The 20,285-nt window shown below is 38.0% G+C and overlaps 1 protein-coding gene across 18 annotated transcripts in view; it reads right to left on the bottom strand.

Moving 5' to 3' along the window:
- Positions 1-7,860: 7,860 nt before the first annotated feature.
- Positions 7,861-20,285, bottom strand: part of LOC128251272 (uncharacterized) — a 69,690-nt gene continuing 57,265 nt past the window's right edge. For 14 of the 18 annotated variants that reach the window (XM_089352546.1, XM_089352538.1, XM_089352545.1 and 11 more), the window contains 4 exons: positions 16,963-17,034; positions 15,920-15,985; positions 14,868-14,939; positions 7,861-8,327 (listed from right to left, as the gene is read on the bottom strand). In XM_089352546.1, coding sequence (XP_089208672.1) covers positions 8,119-8,327; positions 14,868-14,939; positions 15,920-15,985; positions 16,963-17,034 — 419 coding nt within the window. In that variant the 3' untranslated portion in view covers positions 7,861-8,118. The remainder of the gene's footprint in view (positions 8,328-14,867; positions 14,940-15,919; positions 15,986-16,962; positions 17,035-20,285) is intronic. The other 4 variants (XM_089352553.1, XM_089352554.1, XM_089352551.1 and 1 more) reach the window with 2 other exon arrangements.

Here is a 20,285-nt window from a genome sequence, read left to right as displayed (position 1 = left end):
TTGAGACATCCCAATTCTTGCTTGAAAAGATCTGGAAATTCATCACACATGTTGTGACAATCTTGCTGCAGGGAAACATAGAGCTCACTTGAGGTCTTTGGGTATATCCCTTCTGCACCTTCCCTCTTGGCTTGACTGTCTATGCTTTTCAAACCTAGAGCAGTGTCTACGGAAATTCCCAGAGTCTGGATAGCATTCCGACCCAGCAAATTAAGATCAGAGATCTTGGTGACTATGTAAGGTATAAGATCCTGCTTACTAGTTGTTGGATCCTTGGTTTTGTCCATGAAAGTTCCTAGAACAGGCAGGTCGTGCTTGCTGGCAGATTCATAGCGATGCTTGACATCTTGCAGCTTTGGTCTTCCAAGTTGTTTCCAGACTGACAAGGAAACAAAATTGCCTGTAGTAGCAGTGTCCAATTCCATTGTGAACAGTCTGTTCTGGATTGTTACTGGCACACTTAAACTATGAGTGTCTTGGGAAACTTCGCCTAGGATCGCCTTGACCAGCTCAGCTTTTGTGATTCTTTTCACGGGAGTTTGTGAGTGGCCATTGCGTTGCTGATGTTTTTTTTTTTCTACACACCGCTTGCAAATGTCCCTTTTTGTCACAAAAATGACATTTGGATTGTTTGAAAGGACAGTCTGTCGCTTTGTGGGCCTTTCCACATCGGTAGCATTTCTCCTGGTTTGTGGAATAAAACTGCTGATGTTTCTTTTGAGGACTCTTATTCTTGTTCTGTTGGACCTTGTAGACTTGCTTGGTTTTGGAACCGTATACAGTTTCTTTTGCAACCTTTGCTGCGTCTTCAGTCTCAATGGCAACTTGGACAGCACGGGCAAAATCTAGTTCTGAGTCTTTTATCTTAAAAAGCGCCTTCAGAACCGCTTCATTGTTAACCGAACATATGAATCTGTCTCAGAGCTTCATCCTGTGGGTTGGTGATCGCTGGAAAATCACAGGTAGCTGCATCCTGACGTATACGTGCTGCCAGCTCCTGGAGAGTTTCGCCTGGCTTCCACTGCATATCACTCCAAAACTTGAAACGCTCTCTCACAATGAAAAGTTTTGGGTCGAACTGTTCTTTCATGAAGTCAACGATTTCGTCCATTATCAAGTTGTTGATATCTTTAAGCGGATTTTGTTGGGTAGCCAGATTAGCAAGTTGCTTGTAAACAGTAGCAGTCTGATTGGTCAGGAACACTTGTGCCATGCGTTTTTCAGGTACAGCATTAGCAGCCACAAACGTACGGAATCTTGACCAGTAATCAGGCCATAGTTCTGTCGTAGAATCAAATGCAGCAAATGGTGGAATCGACACTGTTGTTGAAGCAGCTGAAAAATAGCCACTGGGATCGCCTTCAACTTGTCGAGCACCAAACAGTTTTAACAGAGTGTCCATATCTCTCTGATGTTGTTGCATTTGCTTTTCCATTTGTTCCCTAAACAATTTTATAAGCTCTACAGTCTGTTTTTCAGCCATTGTTATTACGATGAATAATTTTACGGTAAAGTAAGCATGTAATCCTATCGGCGACGCCAATAAACTCTGTTGTATTTCCCTCGGAAGACTCGCAGAGATAACACAACGAGTTGTACAATTTAATTATTACATTTATTATTCAATGACATACAAAGAACGCACTCACCCAATGTTCGTTATAAATAAACAAGAATCATGTCCGCCATATCTATCAATCACATTTTACTACGACAGTCACACAAGACAACAACAATGAAACAATGAACTCAGAAGAACCACAGTGACACACGGAACTTCAGACGAATAATATATCCAACAGTCCATATAACATATACCATCTCCTATTCTACGTCCCTTCTTAGCTAAACTTATGCTAAACCTAATAGACTCATATTGGATGGCTCTTTTTAGGGCGTACCACTATTTGTTATTAATGATGGTACCTGTCAATGCCCTCTGTATTAACATCTTGATCAGCTTTCTGTATTCCTCAATCGCCAAAAGGGACGTATTGAGTTTCCAGTAGCCAGATCCCTGACTGTGTAACTTATCTATTGTCAGTTTACAGGTAACCATCTTATGGTCACTGTAGCTAACTAGAAAAAACTGTGGACACTTAGCTATAGACTTATCTGTTTCTCTAATTAAAATCCTATCTAGATATGTTCTGGAAGACCCGTCACTATTTGACCACGTCCACTGTGGAGTGTTCGGGTGTTCCAACCTATATGGGTCTGCTAGCTGAAAGTGACTTAGCAGATCCCGTAAGCCTGGGTTACATTTTCTGTTCGTGTTCGAGCCAACACAATCTGTGTGTGCCTCACATATTGTGTTAAAGTCTCCTAGCAATACTAGCGAATGCGACGTGGCCAGGAACTTGCCCAGGTCACGAAAATATTCACTTTGCGGGACCATAATATTGGGTGCATAAATAGCAACTAGCCTGATTATCTTGCCACAACTGAATGTCAGGTCAAGAACGACCAGCCTGCCTTCTGGATCAGAAAAAAAAACAACTTTTTCTCGGTTACCCGGTTTCTTTTTAGTATGACCAACACCCCACCCCCACCTCCCGCCCGACTCGGAGAAACGTATTTCTCGTAGCCGTTCAGGAGGGGAGACAGATCTCTTGGTCCCTTTACTCGGGTTTCCGTTGCAACAATCACATCCAATTTTCTTTACCTGATGTCATTTAGGAAGCGTCCTTGCTTCCAGCTAGACAACAGGCCACAAACATTTAAACAACCAATGTGAACAGATATGTCTTACCTGTTAATCAGGGCTTGTCCGGCGGAGAGCGACTCTCCACCTTTTCTTGATACAGGGTCAGAGGTGGCAGGTCTTGGGAAATAGGTTTGTTAAAATCCCGTCTCATTACAGAATTATCAGGTGGAGGTGAGGTCTCCACCTTTTCTTTTTCTCGTGTTATCGTGGCTGGTAGTCCATTAAATATAGACTTATTAAAGTCCAGTCTCATAGACGATACTGACTTACGGTGTTTGTTTTGTAAAATTCTATGAGTCTTATTTGAGACTTCATACACGTCATAATTGTTGTATTTCTCCGAAAGGTTATCTATTTTTTTTTTTGCAGTCTTAATTAATTGAATGTCTCTCATTAGTTCAGTATCTTTACTGTATACGGCTATTATGCCTTTCTCCTCTTTTTCTCTTCTTGCAGTCTTTTTTGGTTGTTGTTCTGTAGTAGTCGCCACTCTCGGTTGAGCTGCTGATTGTATTTTTCTTTTGTTTGTTGTTTTCTTCTCGTCTTTTTCTTCTTTTTCTTCCTCTTTTTCTTCTTTCTCCTCTTCCTCGTCTTCCTTGCAGTTCCTTCGAATGTGGCCTAATTGGCCGCACAAAAAACACCGGGGTTTTCGACCCTCAACAAACACCACCAGGTTCTCCTCCCCTATCTGAATTGTCTCGGGAATTGCTTCAATTATTTTTGGGTCAGCTTGGATAATGAGACTAACTGATTGACCAGTCCAGTTAGCGTTTTCGATAATGGCAGCCTGGAGGAGGGTAATTTTCTCTTCCTCTTTGACTAGGACTGCCTCCACCACGCACATAGGATCCACGTCCGGTGGGACCCTTGTTATATTAATTCTGGACGTTCTCATCCCTATATAAGTGGGGATGAGTGCCACGTCTTCCGTTTTCAGGGTCTCTACGGAATGCTTTTGTGCCATTTCCTTGTTGGCAAACCTTACTTCCACTGTACCAAACTTCTTGCCTCTTTTCACATATACTACGTCGCTCCATATTTCCTTCAAACACTTTTCAATCTTCTCTTCTGTAAATCTTTCGATTTTTCTTTTTTGTAAACAATAAGTTTTAAAAATTATTGTTTTCTGTTTTTTCTCTAGCATAAATTGCTCTGCTGGTTGTATTTGAACCACGCTATCGTTCACTTCCATTATTTTTCTATATTTCATGTAGTCTGACTTGTTCGTCGAAAGCTGCCGGGTTCCACCTCCAGCTGCCAACGCAAAACTTTTTTTTCCTTTCTCGCCTGCTCAGTCTGGATGCTAGGCGCATCGATAATCCTTTTGGTCACAATACTTTCTGACAAAGTCGAGAAATCTTGTTGTGAAAGCTCCGACGAGCTTTCCGACACGTCTCCAAATATTTCATACATCCTGCTGTGCGCTTTGGTAATGGGGGAATTACAAATTCCTTTTTCGGGGGGATCCACTGGTTTTTCACTTGTAGTTGGCTCCTCGCCAGACAACAAACATTTTTTCGTCTCACTAGACATTTCTGTGCCAACGTTAGGCCTCTCGCTAGACGACATTCTTCACCCCAACGGGGGAATGAACAAAAGTGTGCTTTCTACAAGCACTTAGTGTTTTCAAATAAAAACTCCAACAGTTAGAATTTTAACAGAAACTGCAGTTAATAAAAGAGTAGTTATTATAAATAATAACACTAATAACCAGCAATTTTCACCACGAACACATGTGCGACGCGTAACCGACAAACTCACAGAGACGAAATACCGCTAAGCATTTCGCCCAGTGTGCTAACATTTCTGCCAGCTCGCCGACTTAGAATAATTTTGATAATGCGAAATAAATTAGACAAATCTGAATTTTGTCCCAACAAGAATACTTTGACTTCATTTTTCTTTTTCTAATTCTAACAATTGATCCAAAGCTCATCCATTTGAGAGCAATCACATTTGTTCTCAATAAAACTTTGATGAAATTTGATTCCATTTTGCTAAGAAAGTGGCAACTATTAAATGCATGGCTTTTAATGAATTCAATTACTTTTACTGCGTTTTGTAACACTGCATTCAGATCTGCAGAAATCATGAAATGAATGAAAGAAATACGATTTTTACCTTACAGATTTAACTGGAATCTTAATTGCCCTCCCTGTCAGAACTGCTGCACCTTTATTATTTACTCCCATACAGTCATACCCTCCCAGGTCTATTTCTCTGAAATAATTGGTTACTTTTTGAAACATAATTTCCATCTAACAATTGACATGTTCTTGGAGTCATTAGTGTAGGTAATAGGGGAGCAAAAGGACTGAGTGATCCTTCCAAACACCTTTTTCATAATTGGGCCCTTTTCAATAATTTCCTTTAAGCTTTTAGTTCACTTGTGCGAAAAAAGTTGAATCTCATTTTTATGTTAATTGCATGGAAGAACCTTCTGGTGTCATTACTTTATCTGACCAAGGTGGCAGCGAGCTGGCAGAATTGTTAGCATACTGGACGGAATGCTTGGTGAGTTCTGAGTTCAAATTCCACCAAAGTCCGACTTTGCCTTTCATCATTTCGGGGTCAATAAATTAAGTACCACTTGCATACTGGGAGTCGATGTGATCGATTACACCCCTCCTCACAAAAATCCAGGCCTTGTGCCTATAGTAGAAAAGATTACTTTATCTGATCAACCTCCCCACTCCCATGTTTTGGAGCTGTCTGCTCAGTCTCCTGTGATGTGTTTGTGACCGCTGACACCTGAAGAAACAAAACAAACCCTTAAGTCTCTCGACACTACACAATCCAATGGATTTTCATCTTTTTCACATCACTCCTATATCAGTAATTATGATTCGTACACAATTACATTGTTACTGAAACGTGAAATTAATTCATGTAGAATACAATTACATATATTATAATGAAATATTCCATGTAATATAAAAGAGTTTAAAATTATTTGGTGTCATGTGATTCTAAATTTAGAACCAGGCTACACCTCTGCATGGACCCTATTATTCTATATGAGTAGACTTTGTAATTTTAGTCATTTCATCTAACAGCATATTAAGTGTCTTTTAAATCTTCCAGTAATTTGCTCCAATTAATCATTAGTTTCTGAAATGAAATTACTTACAATATTATTTGACAGATAAACTTTAATTAATCTGCATATTTTTCCATGAACAATTTCTACTTCTTCACCAATGCTGCATGTTTTTTCTCTTGCAATTACATTAACAGCTTCAAAAGATGTCCTTAAGTATTTCACCCTTTCTATTATGTGAATAGGGTTCTCAAGAGATTACATCTGTGCACTAAAAGATTCTAATATCCTTTCAAAATAATTCTATTAGCTTCCTGCTATAGAAGGAATGTCTTAAAGTATGAAGCCTACAAAAATTATAAATATTTTAATTTAAGACACCAAACAATCGTTACAAATTAAACGAACAGGCATTTTTTCAATATGTTCAAAGTAAAACTAAATCCACAATAGCTTCCTGCTTTTGATGTGAAACTCTGTTGTACTCAGAGAATTACTTACCTGTGAATTCATGACACTCCTTGAGGTTTGTGACTCTCTTCAGTTTTATCATCAATATTTTCTGTGGTTTCATGCTTTGATAAATTCAACCACTTATCTATGGGCAACGTTTTATTATTACATATTAAATTTAAAACAAAAAAATATTCCAATTAATTCATATCAACAGTAACTCATGGTTTCATTCAACTTTCAGGAAGACAAATCAAGTTTATTATTTTGTTGTCCAACCATGACATAGAAAACAGACATCAAATGATCTTGTATTTACATCGTACATGTGCAAACATAATTTCACTTCCAGTTATTGTAGCTAAAAATCATTGAGATAGTGTGCTATTTATTTAGAATAATTTTATATAATGTTTGATACAAAATTATTTGTTTTAATACTAAAAATTCTTAAAAGTAATTCCTTATCAATTTCCGAATAAAGATTTTTCGTCTAATTCAAATAATTTTGATTTAATCTCAAAACCGATTTGTTCATTCCTATCACAAAAAAACTACAATAACAAGTCTTCCTGTCTTGTTTCACTTAATTTTGCAGAAGAGAGTTTCCTCTCACATAATTTTATTGCCAAAGGAAGTCCTTCTTGGAAGTTTTTTTTTTTTTGATTACAATTTCATTTGAGTAAAAATCTTGAAAATTTAGTTGCAAATTAAAATGCGAAAAAGTAATATGAAGTATTGTTGGGAAAAAGGGTTCATTTCTGAAGTTATTTGAAAAGAAGGGGTCACTGAGGATTCTTCACAATCAGTAAAGACTCACTCCCTTTAGTTATGAATGACCATGTAATTGCACCAAAAAAGTTACCTTCCTAGGCACAAGTCCAGGCAAAGTTTGTTTGTGGAAGACCAGCAGTCGCCCATGCATACCAGCCTGCCCTCTTCTTGCCACAAATGTTATCCAAGAGACATCACAACTCATTTCTATAGCTGAGTGAACTGGAGCAATGTGAAGTAAAGTGTCTTGCTCAAGAACACAACGCACAATCTGGTCCAGGAATCAAACTCCCTACCGCATGATTGTAAGCCCCTTTTTAAATTTTGGGATTTATTTTTAAGTGTATAATCACAAAGTTTCATTCTTTCAGAAAAAAACTGCAGAAACCAGTAAGTATTAATCCCAAAGTTAAAAGATAAAATTGAAATAATTCTTAATTGCATTTAAAATCCCCTGAATTCTTGGGCAACCACCCCCATTTTGGAAAGTCCTGGCCTAAACCACAAGGCAAAGTGAGATATCCCTAGATATATACTATATAGAAATACTATCTCTATATCATATATTATGTAGAAATACTATCGCTATATGATATATTAAGAGAAAAGATATCGATATATATATATATATATATATATATATATATATATATATATATATATATATATATATATATATATATATATATAGAGAGAGAGAGAGAGAGAGAGAGAGAGAGAGAGAGAGAGAGCAAACATTTTATTCTAAGCTACAAATGAAGGGAGATAACTATGAATAAACCGGATCGGATAATATTAAAACTTGTTTTTATAACAATAGAAGTGTTTAGGGAGGTGCTTTCACATACAACAGCAACAACAACAACAACAACAACAAAAACAAATGAACAGTTCAAAGTTTATCTTTATTTCAAAAGTTAATCTCTAACAACAATGGAGACAAACCAGTAAAGGGATTTCTTTGTGATAGATAGATCTGCTAGAAGTAGTAGCCAAGTTGAACACAATACATACCTTATTACCTTAAAGAAGAATGCGCTAGACAATGTGTTACTGGTTCCTCTACATTAAGAATAAAGTTAGGGTGGTTATGGCTGGAATGCATTTGATCATAAATCTCTGACCTGGGACTAAACAACAACATTTACGTAAAAATTCCCTCTAATAAGCATTCGAGGGCAATAAAGCACTCAGTTACTACAAGGGCTTCTCTGAGTATTTTGAATGAGCGTTTCACTGGATCACAACGTGTATACCATCTGAAGAGCATCTGGGAGCTCTGTTCAATAGTGTTGTAGGGATTGTCAACCTTAATAATTTCCAGCTCAATTTGTTTAAGTCCTAATTCCCTTCCTGCAAAAGATACAAGAAGAAGAAATAATTGCAACGAGATTAACAATAATATGAAAGAAATGAACCTTAGGTTTTAATAAATATAACAAAGAAACTACATCAATAGAGAAATTTAAAAAAAAATACTAACGGAAAATGAATAAGATAAGACAATGTTCTCTTTTTCTAAGAATGCTGATTACAAAATAACAAAGTTGAAATAAGGTATAAAGATAATCATCATCATTTAGCGCCTGCATTCCATGCCAGTATGGGTCAGACAGTTTAAATGAAACTGGTAAACCAGAGAGCTGCACCATGTTCCAGTCTTATTTAGCATGGTTTTTACAGTTGGATGCCCTTCATAATGCCAACCACTCCAAGGGTGTAATAAGTACTTTTAATGTGTCACTGGCACATGTGCTAGTTACGTGACACAAAGACCGATCACAAATATCATATTACTTGGCTTTAGAGGTCTTCTCAAACATGGCATATTGCCAAAGGTCTCCATCACTTATTGCCACCGTGAGGCCCAATGTTTGAAGATCATGCTTCACCACCTCATGCCATGTCTTCTTGGGTCAACTCCATCCACAGGTTTCCTCCACATTTAGAAACAGGCACTTCTTTACATCGGCTCCCGTCATCCATACACAGCACATAACCATAGCAGTGCATTCGTCTCTCTTGCACATCAGATCTGATGCCTCTTACTCCCAACTTACACCACTCTGTTGTACATGCATACTGACATTGTGCATTCACCAAAGCATACTAGATTCATTTCTTTCAAGCCCACACATGTCCTCAGGAGTCACAGCCTGTGTTTCACTGCCGTGTAGTATGGCTGTTTACACATAAGCATCATACAGTCTTCTTTTAACACGGAGGGAGAGACCCTTTGTTACCAACAGGGGTAGGAGCTCTCTGAACTCTACCCAGTCTATTCTTATTCTAGCAGCTATATTCTCAGCGCACCCACCTCCACTGCTGACTTGGTCACCCAGATAACGGAAGCTATATGCTACTTATAAGTATTTGCCCTGCCATTTGATGGAATCTATTTTCTGTACATTTTTAGAGTTTATTGAATCTGTGCACATTCCACACAAAATCTATTTTCACTGTTAACCTTCCTCTGATATTGCTGCACCTCTTATGTGTCCATAGCTAACATTGGGTACGTCCTATGGAGTTTCTACCTATGCCTTTTTGACAGATGTAGCAGGGCCATCTACCTAAAGGGCTTTGTGATTTATCTGCTTTCCTACTTACTAAGACTTTCATTTTTGCTAGATTAACTCTAAGGCTCCTTGATTCTATACCTTGCTTCCACACCTGAAATTTCTTTAGTTATGGAAATGATTTGGCTATAAGAACAAGGTCATCAACATAGAGGAGCTCCTAGGGGCAGCCTATCTTAAATTCCTCTGATATTACGTGGGGGACTATTATGAACAAGAGGGGGCTGAGGACCAATCCTAGGTGAACCTCTACTTGTTCCCTGAATTCATCACTATACTCGTTGCCAACCCTTATTGACAGCATCCATGTACATGGCTTGTACAACTCTCACCAACCACTCCTCTATCCCCGCCTTCCACATTGATCATCAGATAAAGGAGTGGGGAACCTTGTTGAAGGCTTTCTCCATCTCAGCAAAAGACAAGTATAGAGGTTTATCTTTGGCTATGTATTTCTCTTGCAGTTGCCCTACCAGAAATATAGCATGAGTGATGCTTCTCCCTGGCACAAAACCAAACTGCATCTCATCTAGACTAACTCTCCTCCTAATTAGTTGGGCTACGATCCTCTTCATAACTTTCATCACCTGATACAGCAATTTGATACCCCTCTAATTATTTCAATCTAATTGTCACCTTTAACTTTGTAGCAGTTGACTATTGTGCTGCTACACCAGTCATTGGGTATGGCTCCTTCATGAACCACCTGATTTATACTATGGGTGACTAGAGCATAATCCACACTGCCAGATTTTTTAAGCATCTCAGTGGTTTTAGCTACCATGTCACTGTCTATTCAGATTGCTGGTCCTTCTGTTGGATCCACATTAGGCAGACACTCCTCCTCCCATGCATTCTCTACATTTAGTAGCCTTTCATAGTGGCACTTCCAAGCCTCTATTTTTGCAGAGTCACTAACTGCAAGGGAATCATCGTCAATGCAAATACACTTCTCTCCAACAACACTCCATTTTCCCCTGGCATACTGTCTTGTAAGACATTGGCAAACGTCTACTTTTCTGCTTCCCTTCTGGCTAAGTATTCCTGCTTCTTAACTTCCCTTCTTGCTGCCTGATATAACTCTTTGCTGCCACCATCCTTCCAGTCCTTCTAAGCCTGTTTCTAATAACCCTGTCAACTAACTGTTCCACCACCATGTCACTTTAGACCTGGTTTGGACTTTGCATAAACCACAAATTTGGTCTGTGACTTGCAGTAAACTCTCTCATAGAAACCTCCACTTATCTTCTATTTTGCAAGGATGTAGCCCCTCCTCCTTCTCATCAAATGCTTTAGTTACAACATCTCTAAATCTCTGACTATTCAAAGAATCCTTAAGCTTCCATATCCTTCTTTTCCAAACTAGCTTGCTTCTTGGAATTCTTTGTGCCACCAACTTGAAGTCACTAGTGAATAACCCATGCTGAGGAGTACAATCCCCTCCAGGGAAGGACTTTGCATTTATGAGCAACCATGATTACACATTTCTAATGAGAATGTAGTCAATCTTGCTAGCATAGTCACCAGATTTATAGGTTTTCAGGTGACTAGCTGGCTTTCTGAAGTTGGTGTTTCAAATCAGTTGGTCATTTGTATCACAGAACTCCAACAGCCTTGTTCCTTTCTCATTTTGGGAACCAATTCCATGGCCCACATGCACCCTATGGAAGACACCTGCTTGCTGCCCAGATAGCAGGAAAAGTGTGTGTGTGTGTGTAGACAAAAGTGTTACTATTTGAGCCACTGTTCTATTTTCTCTGTTTTCTATTCCTGGGTGGGTACTCAGGTACTTCCAACATAAAGCCCTATCAAAAGCAACTATCATTAGACTTGGCGACTAGATTCACAACCATGACCAATTAAGGCTGTAGATATTATCCAACCACCTAGTTCTCAGTCTAACCCTAAGTCTCCTGCCACTTGGCTCAACTTGATAAATCCATTTTGCAGCTCTTTCCTGCAACATTCTAATTTGATATCTGTAGAACCAGAGCTGTGGAGATTTAGTGGCCCAGCCTGGAGAAACTTCCAGATCTCTGAGCAGTGTGCATCCTTTTGAGTAACATTACTTTAGGGACCCTTTAGAGGATCTCCATTTCGGTTGCTTGGTATCATCACATGGCAATGCCTGAAATAGTGTGAGGCCTCTCTTCCTCTAATTAATACTTATAAAGTATCAACATTTAGAAACAGCTAGAAAGTGGAGATTGAAATATGAAACAATATCAGTAATATACACCTGGACCAATTAAAATACAAATAGATATGATACCAGAATGATTTCAACTACACGGAGTACAAAATGTAATACAGTCAGGTACACATAACACTTCTAGATTCATGACTCATCATAAGGATTTCTTTTACTGGATGAATGCCACAATTTAGAGAGAAGTCGATAATGGAGAGGCTTTAAAGTAAAGCTAACAATGAGAAGAGTTTCAGCTAGCAGGAAAGAAAACGGGAGTCACAACCATCTACACCATACACATGCAGACACTTAAGTCCTGAAGGAATCACTGCATCCACCAACATCTACATCATCTGGGAAGTTATCGTACTTGATAAGCAAGCAGATAGATGGGGTTAATAAGGGTTCTATTTGGTGTACTCAGTGCACACAATAGGTGATGTGGTATTAGAGGCAGGTTGATGGAGAGGAAGGAGTCTGAAAGTAGCAGATATACAAGAATAGTTAGCTGACAATAATTTTCTTTACCTAGGTGATATAATCATAAGTAGAGGAAGCTATTCTGAAAGTATAGTAATTAGAGAAACAATGAGGTGAACGATGTATGGGGGATTATTATGGTCAGTACACCGCTATCAATTCATCACAAGAGAGTTCACAACCATCAATTCACTGTAAAGAAAGTTCATCATGAGGAAAGTTGACCGGGAAGATATATCCATAATATCTCACTATTAATAGTTAAAAATTATTTTATTAAAAACAAAAAATAAATAAATAAACCATGCTAACCACGTTAGATATTTTCTGAAATTTTAATATCAATATCATCATCATCCTCATCGTTTAACGTCCGCTTTCCATGCTAGCATGGGTTGGACGATTTGACTGAGGACTGGTGAAACCGGATGGCAACACCAGGCTCCAGTCTGATTTGGCAGAGTTTCTACAGCTGGATGCCCTTCCTAACGCCAACCACTCAGAGAGTGTAGTGGGTGCTTTTACATGTCACCCACACGAAAACGGCCACACTCGAAATGGTGTCTTTTATGTGCCACCCGCACAAGCCAGTCCAGGGGCACTGGCAACGATCTCGCTCGAAAATCCTACAGGAGCCAGTCAGGCGGTACTGGCAACGGCCATGCTCAAAATGGTGCATCTCATGTGCCACCCACACAAGAACCAGTCCAGGGGCACTGGCAACGATCTTACTTGGCTTGCCGGGTCTTCTCACGCACAGCACATTTCCAAAGGTCTCGGTCAGTAGTCATCGCCTCGGTGAGGCCCAATGTACGAAGGTCTTGCCTCACCACCTCATCCCAGGTCTTCCTGGGCCTACCTCTTCCACGGGTTCCCTCAACTGTTAGGGTGTGGCACTTTTTCACGCAGCTATCCTCCTCCATTCTCACCACATGTCCATACCAGCGCAATCGTCTCTCTTGCACGCCACAACTGATGCTTCTAATGTTCAGCTTTTCTCTCAAGATACTTACACTCTGACGGGTATTCACATTGACATTACACATCCAACGGAGCATACTGGCTTCATTCCTTGCGAGCTTACGTATGTCCTCAGCAGTTACAGCCCATGTTTCACTGCCATGTAGCATGGTTGTTCGTACGCATGCGTCATACAGTCTGCCTTTTACTCTGAGTGAGAGTCCCTTTGTCGCCAGCAGGGGTAAGAGCTCTCTAAACTTTGCCCAGGCTATTCTTATTCTAGCAGCTACACTTTCAGCGCACCCACCCCCACTACTAACTTGGTCACCCAGATAGCGGAAGCTATCGACTACCTCTAGTTTTTCACCCTGGAATGAGATAGAAGTTGTTTCCTGTTTGTTTGCAGTCTTTATTGCACCTGACCATCTGCCACAAACAAAAACTAACTTGCTAGTTAACCTGCCTTTGATGTTGCTGCACCTCTTATGTGTCCATAGCTTGCACCGGGTACATCTTATAGAGTTACTACTTACTCCTTTTCTACATACTGAGCAGGGCCATCTACCTGAAGGGGTTTGTGTTTTATCTACCTTCCTACTTATTAGGATTTTGGTTTTTGCTAGGTTGACTCTAAGGCCCTTCAATTCTAGACCTTGCTTCCACACCTGAAACTTCTCCTCTAGTTCTGATAGTGACTCCGCAATTAGGGCAAGGTCATCAGCATAGAGGAGCTCCCAGGGGCAACCTGTCTTGAACTCCTCTGTGATTGCCTGGAGGACTATGGTAAATAAGAGGGGGCTGAGGACGGAACCTTGGTGGACCCCTACCTCTACCCGGAATTCATTGCTGTACTCATTTCCAACCCTCACCTTACTGGCAGCATCTCTGTACATGGCTCGCACAGCTCTCACTAACCATTCTTCTATCCCAAGTTTCCTCATTGACCACCAGATAAGGGATCGGGGGACCCTGTCAAAGGCTTTCTCCATGTCAACGAAAGCCAGGTACAGAGGTTTATCCTTAGCTAGGTATTTCTCCTGCAACTGTCTCACTAGAAATAAGGCATCAGTAGTGCTTTTACCTGGCACGAACCCAAACTGCATCTCATCTAAATTGATTCGCTCCCTAATTAGTTGGGCTATGACCCTCTCTGTAACTTTCATAACCTGATCTAACAGCTTGATGCCTCTGTAATTATTTGTATCTAAAGCGTCACCTTTACCTTTGTAGCAGTTGACTATGATGCTGCTACACCAGTCATTGGGTATGACTCCTTCGTGTATCACCTGGTTCGTAATATGGGTGACTAGGCTATAGCCAACACTGCCAGATATTTTGAGCATCTCTGCAGTGATTCCTGATGGGCCGGGGGCTTTCCCGGTCTTCATACTCTTAATTGCTTTATCTACCCTGGTACTATCAACTCGGATAGCTGGTCCCTCTATTGGGTCGACATACGGCAGGCTCTCTTTCTCCCATTCATTCTCTTTATTAAGCAATCTATCGTAGTGGCATCTCCAGACCTCTTTCTTTGCATCCTCATTTAATGCAAGCGTACCATCATCCATGCGAACACATTTCTCTCCTACACTGTCTTGCAACACGAAATACCTCGAGTCTTTGGTCCTCAGGTGAAAGTAATATTTATAGAAATCTATTAGGTATTGTTATTTTTATACTCACCCACTTGCATCCATTTACGTCCTAACCTCTTAGCCACTCTCTGAAGATCCTCCAGCGGCAACTCTGAACTCTCTGAAATAAATATTTCCAAAGTTTATAATTTATAGTAAAATTTGTTTATTTCTAAAAATAATCTACAGTTTATCAGACATTCCGACCAGCAATGGTCAACTGGTGACCATTATGATCTTGGTCAATATTTTTATACTTTCTAATATACTTAATATTAACTCTATTGTCTTCTGAATTATCCATTTTATAAACCATGCTAACCACGTTAGATATTTTCTGAAATTTTGATATCAATATGTTTAATAGAATTATTATACAGCTAATCTTTCAATTGGAAATTAGGATGATGTCTTCTCTCAATTTAGATAATAAATCATTTCTAGCAGCTGACCAAAAGGATTTTATGTTGATCCCTGTGTCAGAGGTCAACAGTTCAAATGTAGTCCCAAGCACAGCTCTAAGTTCCTAGTAGAAACATCTCACTTTAGTACAGTTTACCTAGATGTAAATAGGTACCATAAGGAAGTACAAAACATTGTTGTAAATAATGGGAACTTTGTATAAGTGATATCTGATGTTGTTACACTTTCAGACAAGGAAAAATGGAATGTCATGATGTTTATGCCTTTCCATATGATATTTGTAGTGTAAACTGGAATGAAAGGATTTCAAAGGAGAAATGGAATATTGTGATGTTCATGCCTAGCAGAAGACTTAGTGAAGACATAAAACAAACCAAAACTTTGTCATTAACTCACCTGTCTACTTTAAACAACATATTTTAGTTCTCTCTTCCAAAAGATAATATTAACATTATTTGTGTTTTCTAGTTTAGCCATTATTACCAGCCATGTTAAGCTCTGTTGGATATTTTCTGAAATTTCAGTGATATCGATATGTTTAACAGAATTATTATACAGCTAAACTATCAACTAGATATTAGGAATGGAACCTGTTCTCAGTGATTTTAACAAATAAAATAGCTCAGGTGAAAGTAATATTTATAGAAATCTATTAGGTATTGTTATTTTTATACTCACCCACTTGCATCCATTTATATTCTAACCTGTTAACCACTCTCCAAGGATCCATCTCCTTTGAGCCCTCTGAAATAAATATTTCCAAAGTTTATAATTTATAGTAAAATTTGTTTATTTCTAAAAATAATCTACAGTTTATCAGACATTCCTACCAATAATGGTCAACTGGTGACCATTATGATCTTGGTCAATATTTTCATACTTTCTAATATACTTAATATTAACTCTATTGTCTTCTGAATTATCCATTTTGTAAACCATGCTAACCACGTTAGATATTTTCTGAAATTTTAATATCAATATGTTTAATAGAATTATTATACAGCTAATCTTTCAATTGGAAATTAGGATGATATCTTCTCTTAATTTAGATATATCATTTCTAGCAGCTGACCAAAAGGATATTATGTTGATACCTGTGTCAGAGGTCAACAGTTCAAATCTAGTCCCAAGCACAGCTCTAGGTTTCTAGTAGAAACATCTCACTTTAGTACAGTTTACCTAGATGTAAATAGGTACCATAAGGAAGTACAAAACATTGTTGTAAATAATGGGAACTTTGTATAAGTGATATCTGATGTTGTTACACTTTCAGACAAGGAGAAATGGAATGTTGTGATGTTTATGCTTTTCCATATGATATTTCTAATGTAAAGGGGAATGAAAGGATTTCAAAGGAGAAATAAAATATTGTGATGTTTATGCCTAGCAGAAGACTTAGTGAAGACATAAAACAAACCAAAACTTTGTTATTAACTCACCCGTCTACTTTAAACAACATATTTTAGTTCTCTCTTCCAAAAGATAATATTAACATTATTTGTGTTTTCTAGTTTAGCCATTATTACCAGCCATGTTAAGCTCTGTTGGATATTTTCTGAAATTTCAGTGATATCAATATGTTTAACAGAATTATTATACAGCTAAACTATCAACTAGATATTAGGAATGGAACCTGTTCTCAGTGATTTTAACGAATAAAATAGCTCAGGTGAAAGTAATATTTATAGAAATCTATTAGGTATTGTTATTTTTATACTCACCCACTTGCATCCATTTACGTCCTAACCTCTTAGCCACTCTCTGAAGATCCTTGGGCATCAACTCTGAACTCTCTGAAATAAATATTTCCAAAGTTTATAATTTATAGTAAAATTTGTTTATTTCTAAAAATAATCTACAGTTTATCAGACATTCCTACCAACAATGATCAACAGGTGACCATTATGAACTTGGTCAATATTTTTATACTTTCTAATATACTTAATATTAACTCTATTGTCTTCTGAATTATCCATTTTATAAACCATGCTAACCACGTTAGATATTTTCTGAAATTTTAATATCAATATGTTTAATAGAATTATTATACAGCTAATCTTTCAATTGGAAATTAGGATGATGTCTTCTCTCAATTTAGATAATAAATCATTTCTAGCAGCTGACCAAAAGGATATTATGTTGACCCCTGCATCAGAAGTCAAAAGTTCAAATGTAGTCCCAAGCACAGCTCTAGGTTCCAGGTAGAAACATCTCACCTTAGTGCAGTTTAACTAGATGGTAATCTTTAATTTTAACTACCCCAATTCACAGGCTATCACCATGTCCTCTGAATCAGTTGATATTTGTTATATAGAGAGGAATGAAAGCATTTTTAATGATGAATGGAATGTTGTGATGTTCATGCCTTTCCAAATGATATTTCTAATGTAAAGGGGAATGAAAGGTTGTCAAACAAGAAAAGGAATATTGTGATATTCATACCAATGATATTTGTAATGTAAAGTGGAATGAAAGGATTTCAAAGGAAAAATGGAAAACTGTGACGTTCATGCCTTCCCAAGTGATATTTGCAAATGCAGAGGGAAATGAAAGGGTTGTCTGAGGGGGTTTTGTCCTAGAGAGGTTTTGTCTGCATCCCATAAATGAATTGCGACTCTTTTACCTAGCCAAAATTTTGACTTTATTACTGAGACATTTTTCTTGGGATTTTATTACCAGTCACCAGTTTTACGCTTCTTTCTGTATTCTGTGACTGTCACATTATAGAAAGATTTCTCATGGCACCAGCACACAATTTACAGATGCTTACACTATTTTATATTTTCTGTGAATTTTTTATGAGTCCAGCTAGTATTTTATTATTGTGAGATATTCCTGTGATCAATAGTCAACTGGTGACCACTATGTTTTTTAACACTATTTTTATATTTTCTTCAGTAGTACTACCACAAAATAGACTAACTTTCCTAAACCTCTTCTTGCTAGTAAGTTATTCTACATGATCCTAACAATAAAGCAATTATCTTCTTTATCACTGCTTCGTGAAAATACTTTTCTAGTTTTGTTTTTCTAGTCTTATATCTGTACCAAATCAACGACATGGCTTTCTCCTCTCACCTCTAGAATTCAGTAACCAACATTCTTCTAATTTGCAGCTTAATTCGAATGTCAATCAAGTCGGTCCTCCAAAGATCTACTCACAATATCATGACACATCACTTAGGATAAACATACACCTGATCTCTTTGTTGAAGGTTGCTGCCTGTAATAGTTTATTTTAACTGTCCCAAATCACAGGTCAACACTATGTCCTCTGAATCAAGAAATATTTGGATGCCATTCATCTTCCTTAATAACTCTACCCAGGCGGAGCAGAAGATCATGACAGGTATCCTAAAATAGTTCAGTTTAATGGTACGAAACTTCATCAACTACACATCCCTCTTCATCCCCGCATTATTGCACAGAAAATACTTTAAATGGTGCACAAGAACTGAGACTCAAACAAATATAAAGAAGATCGGGATATAGACCAAGCTGCAATCACCAGATCTTGTATTTGCCCAGAAGTTTTGTCTTATCTATTGCTTGTAACCAATCCTCAATTTGTGCCATGATCTGAATGCCTCTACTCTCTGTCAACAACATAGTTTAGCATCGTCGTAAACACTTTAACATTTGGCATGGTTTCTTCTGCAAATTTAAACTTCACTTGCTTCAGGTGATCTTTCATAAATGGCAGACTGAAATATTTATTTGCTTTAAACCACTTTACTGACCAAGTAATTAGCCAGTGCAGAAGTAATTGCATATCCTTTTGGTCTGTTTTAATGTTTGTTATGTCATTCATGAAGGCCTTCTTACGTGATTTCCCTTCTGATCAATGTAACATATCCATAAAAAGCACAAACTAAATGACTGATATTGACCAACCTACAGTAATTCGATTTTCAACAAAAAGCTAATCAGTTGTCAAATCTTCTCTTATCAGCCATGTTATGAAATTGTTGCAATAGCTCCTAATTAGATCTGTAATCTTCTCCAGTGTATAAAAGTCGATTACTTATTTCTTTATTGCCCACAAGGGGCTAAAGACAGAAGGGACAAAGCAGGACAGACAAAGGGATTAAGTCGATTACATCGACCCCAGTGCGTAACTGGTACTTAATTCATCGACCCCGAAAGGATGATAGACAAAGTCGACCTCGGCGGAATCTGAACTCAGAACGTAACGGCAGACAAAATACTGCTAAGCATTCCACCCGGTGTGCTAACGTTTCTACCAGCTCGCCACCTTCGATAAAAGTCGATTACTGCCATCAGCAATTTCTCTTGTAGAGAAACATAAGCAGTAACTAGATAAAACCATACAACATGCAAATCTCTTTTATTCTCATTTTTCTCTTGTATGGCATTCCATATAGAAAATGTATATTCCATATTCCCAGGAATTCAGAGGATTCTAGTCATATGGACACTTTCAGTCCCATAGCAATTATTTTATAGATTCGTAGCTGATCTCTTAGCAAGTACATCGATGTAAATTTCGCCGTCTACATTTACAATCAAAATTGGTCTCAACTGGTCAGTTAGTTCTGCTTTAGCATCCTCTAGTGAGAGAGAGAGAGGGAGAGAGAGAAAGAGGGAGAGAGAGAAAGAGGGAGAGAGAGAAAGAGGGAGAGAGATACTTCGCTTATCTCAGCAGCAAACCAAACTCTTGCTCTTAGATAAGAACAATGAATTTAATAATAGATTTACTATAAGTGAAAAATTATATGGAATTTAATTTGGGAACACTTTCCATCTTACGTCTGCCAGAATATGGTATATGGCTAAACAACAACAACAATAAGCTATCAGAAAAATGTAAAACAAACAAAAACATTGTCATTAACTCATTTGCTTACCCCTAACAACAACATATTTTATTTCCCTATTCCAAAAGACAATATTAACTCTATTACTTCAACTCATTTATCCATATTACCTTTGCTAAATTCAGTAGTTAACCCTGAAAGTTCAGTAATATCTTTTAATTTAAAGTTAACCATTCAAGTAGAAATTATGAATGGAACCTGACCTT

The sequence above is a fragment of the Octopus bimaculoides genome, chromosome 5 (genome assembly GCF_046866305.1).
Source record: "Octopus bimaculoides isolate indiv1 chromosome 5, ASM4686630v1, whole genome shotgun sequence".
NCBI classification, from domain to species: domain Eukaryota; kingdom Metazoa; phylum Mollusca; class Cephalopoda; order Octopoda; family Octopodidae; genus Octopus; species Octopus bimaculoides.
The sequence above is the reverse complement of the archived record's forward strand: the minus strand, read 5'-3'. Positions and strand labels throughout refer to the sequence as shown.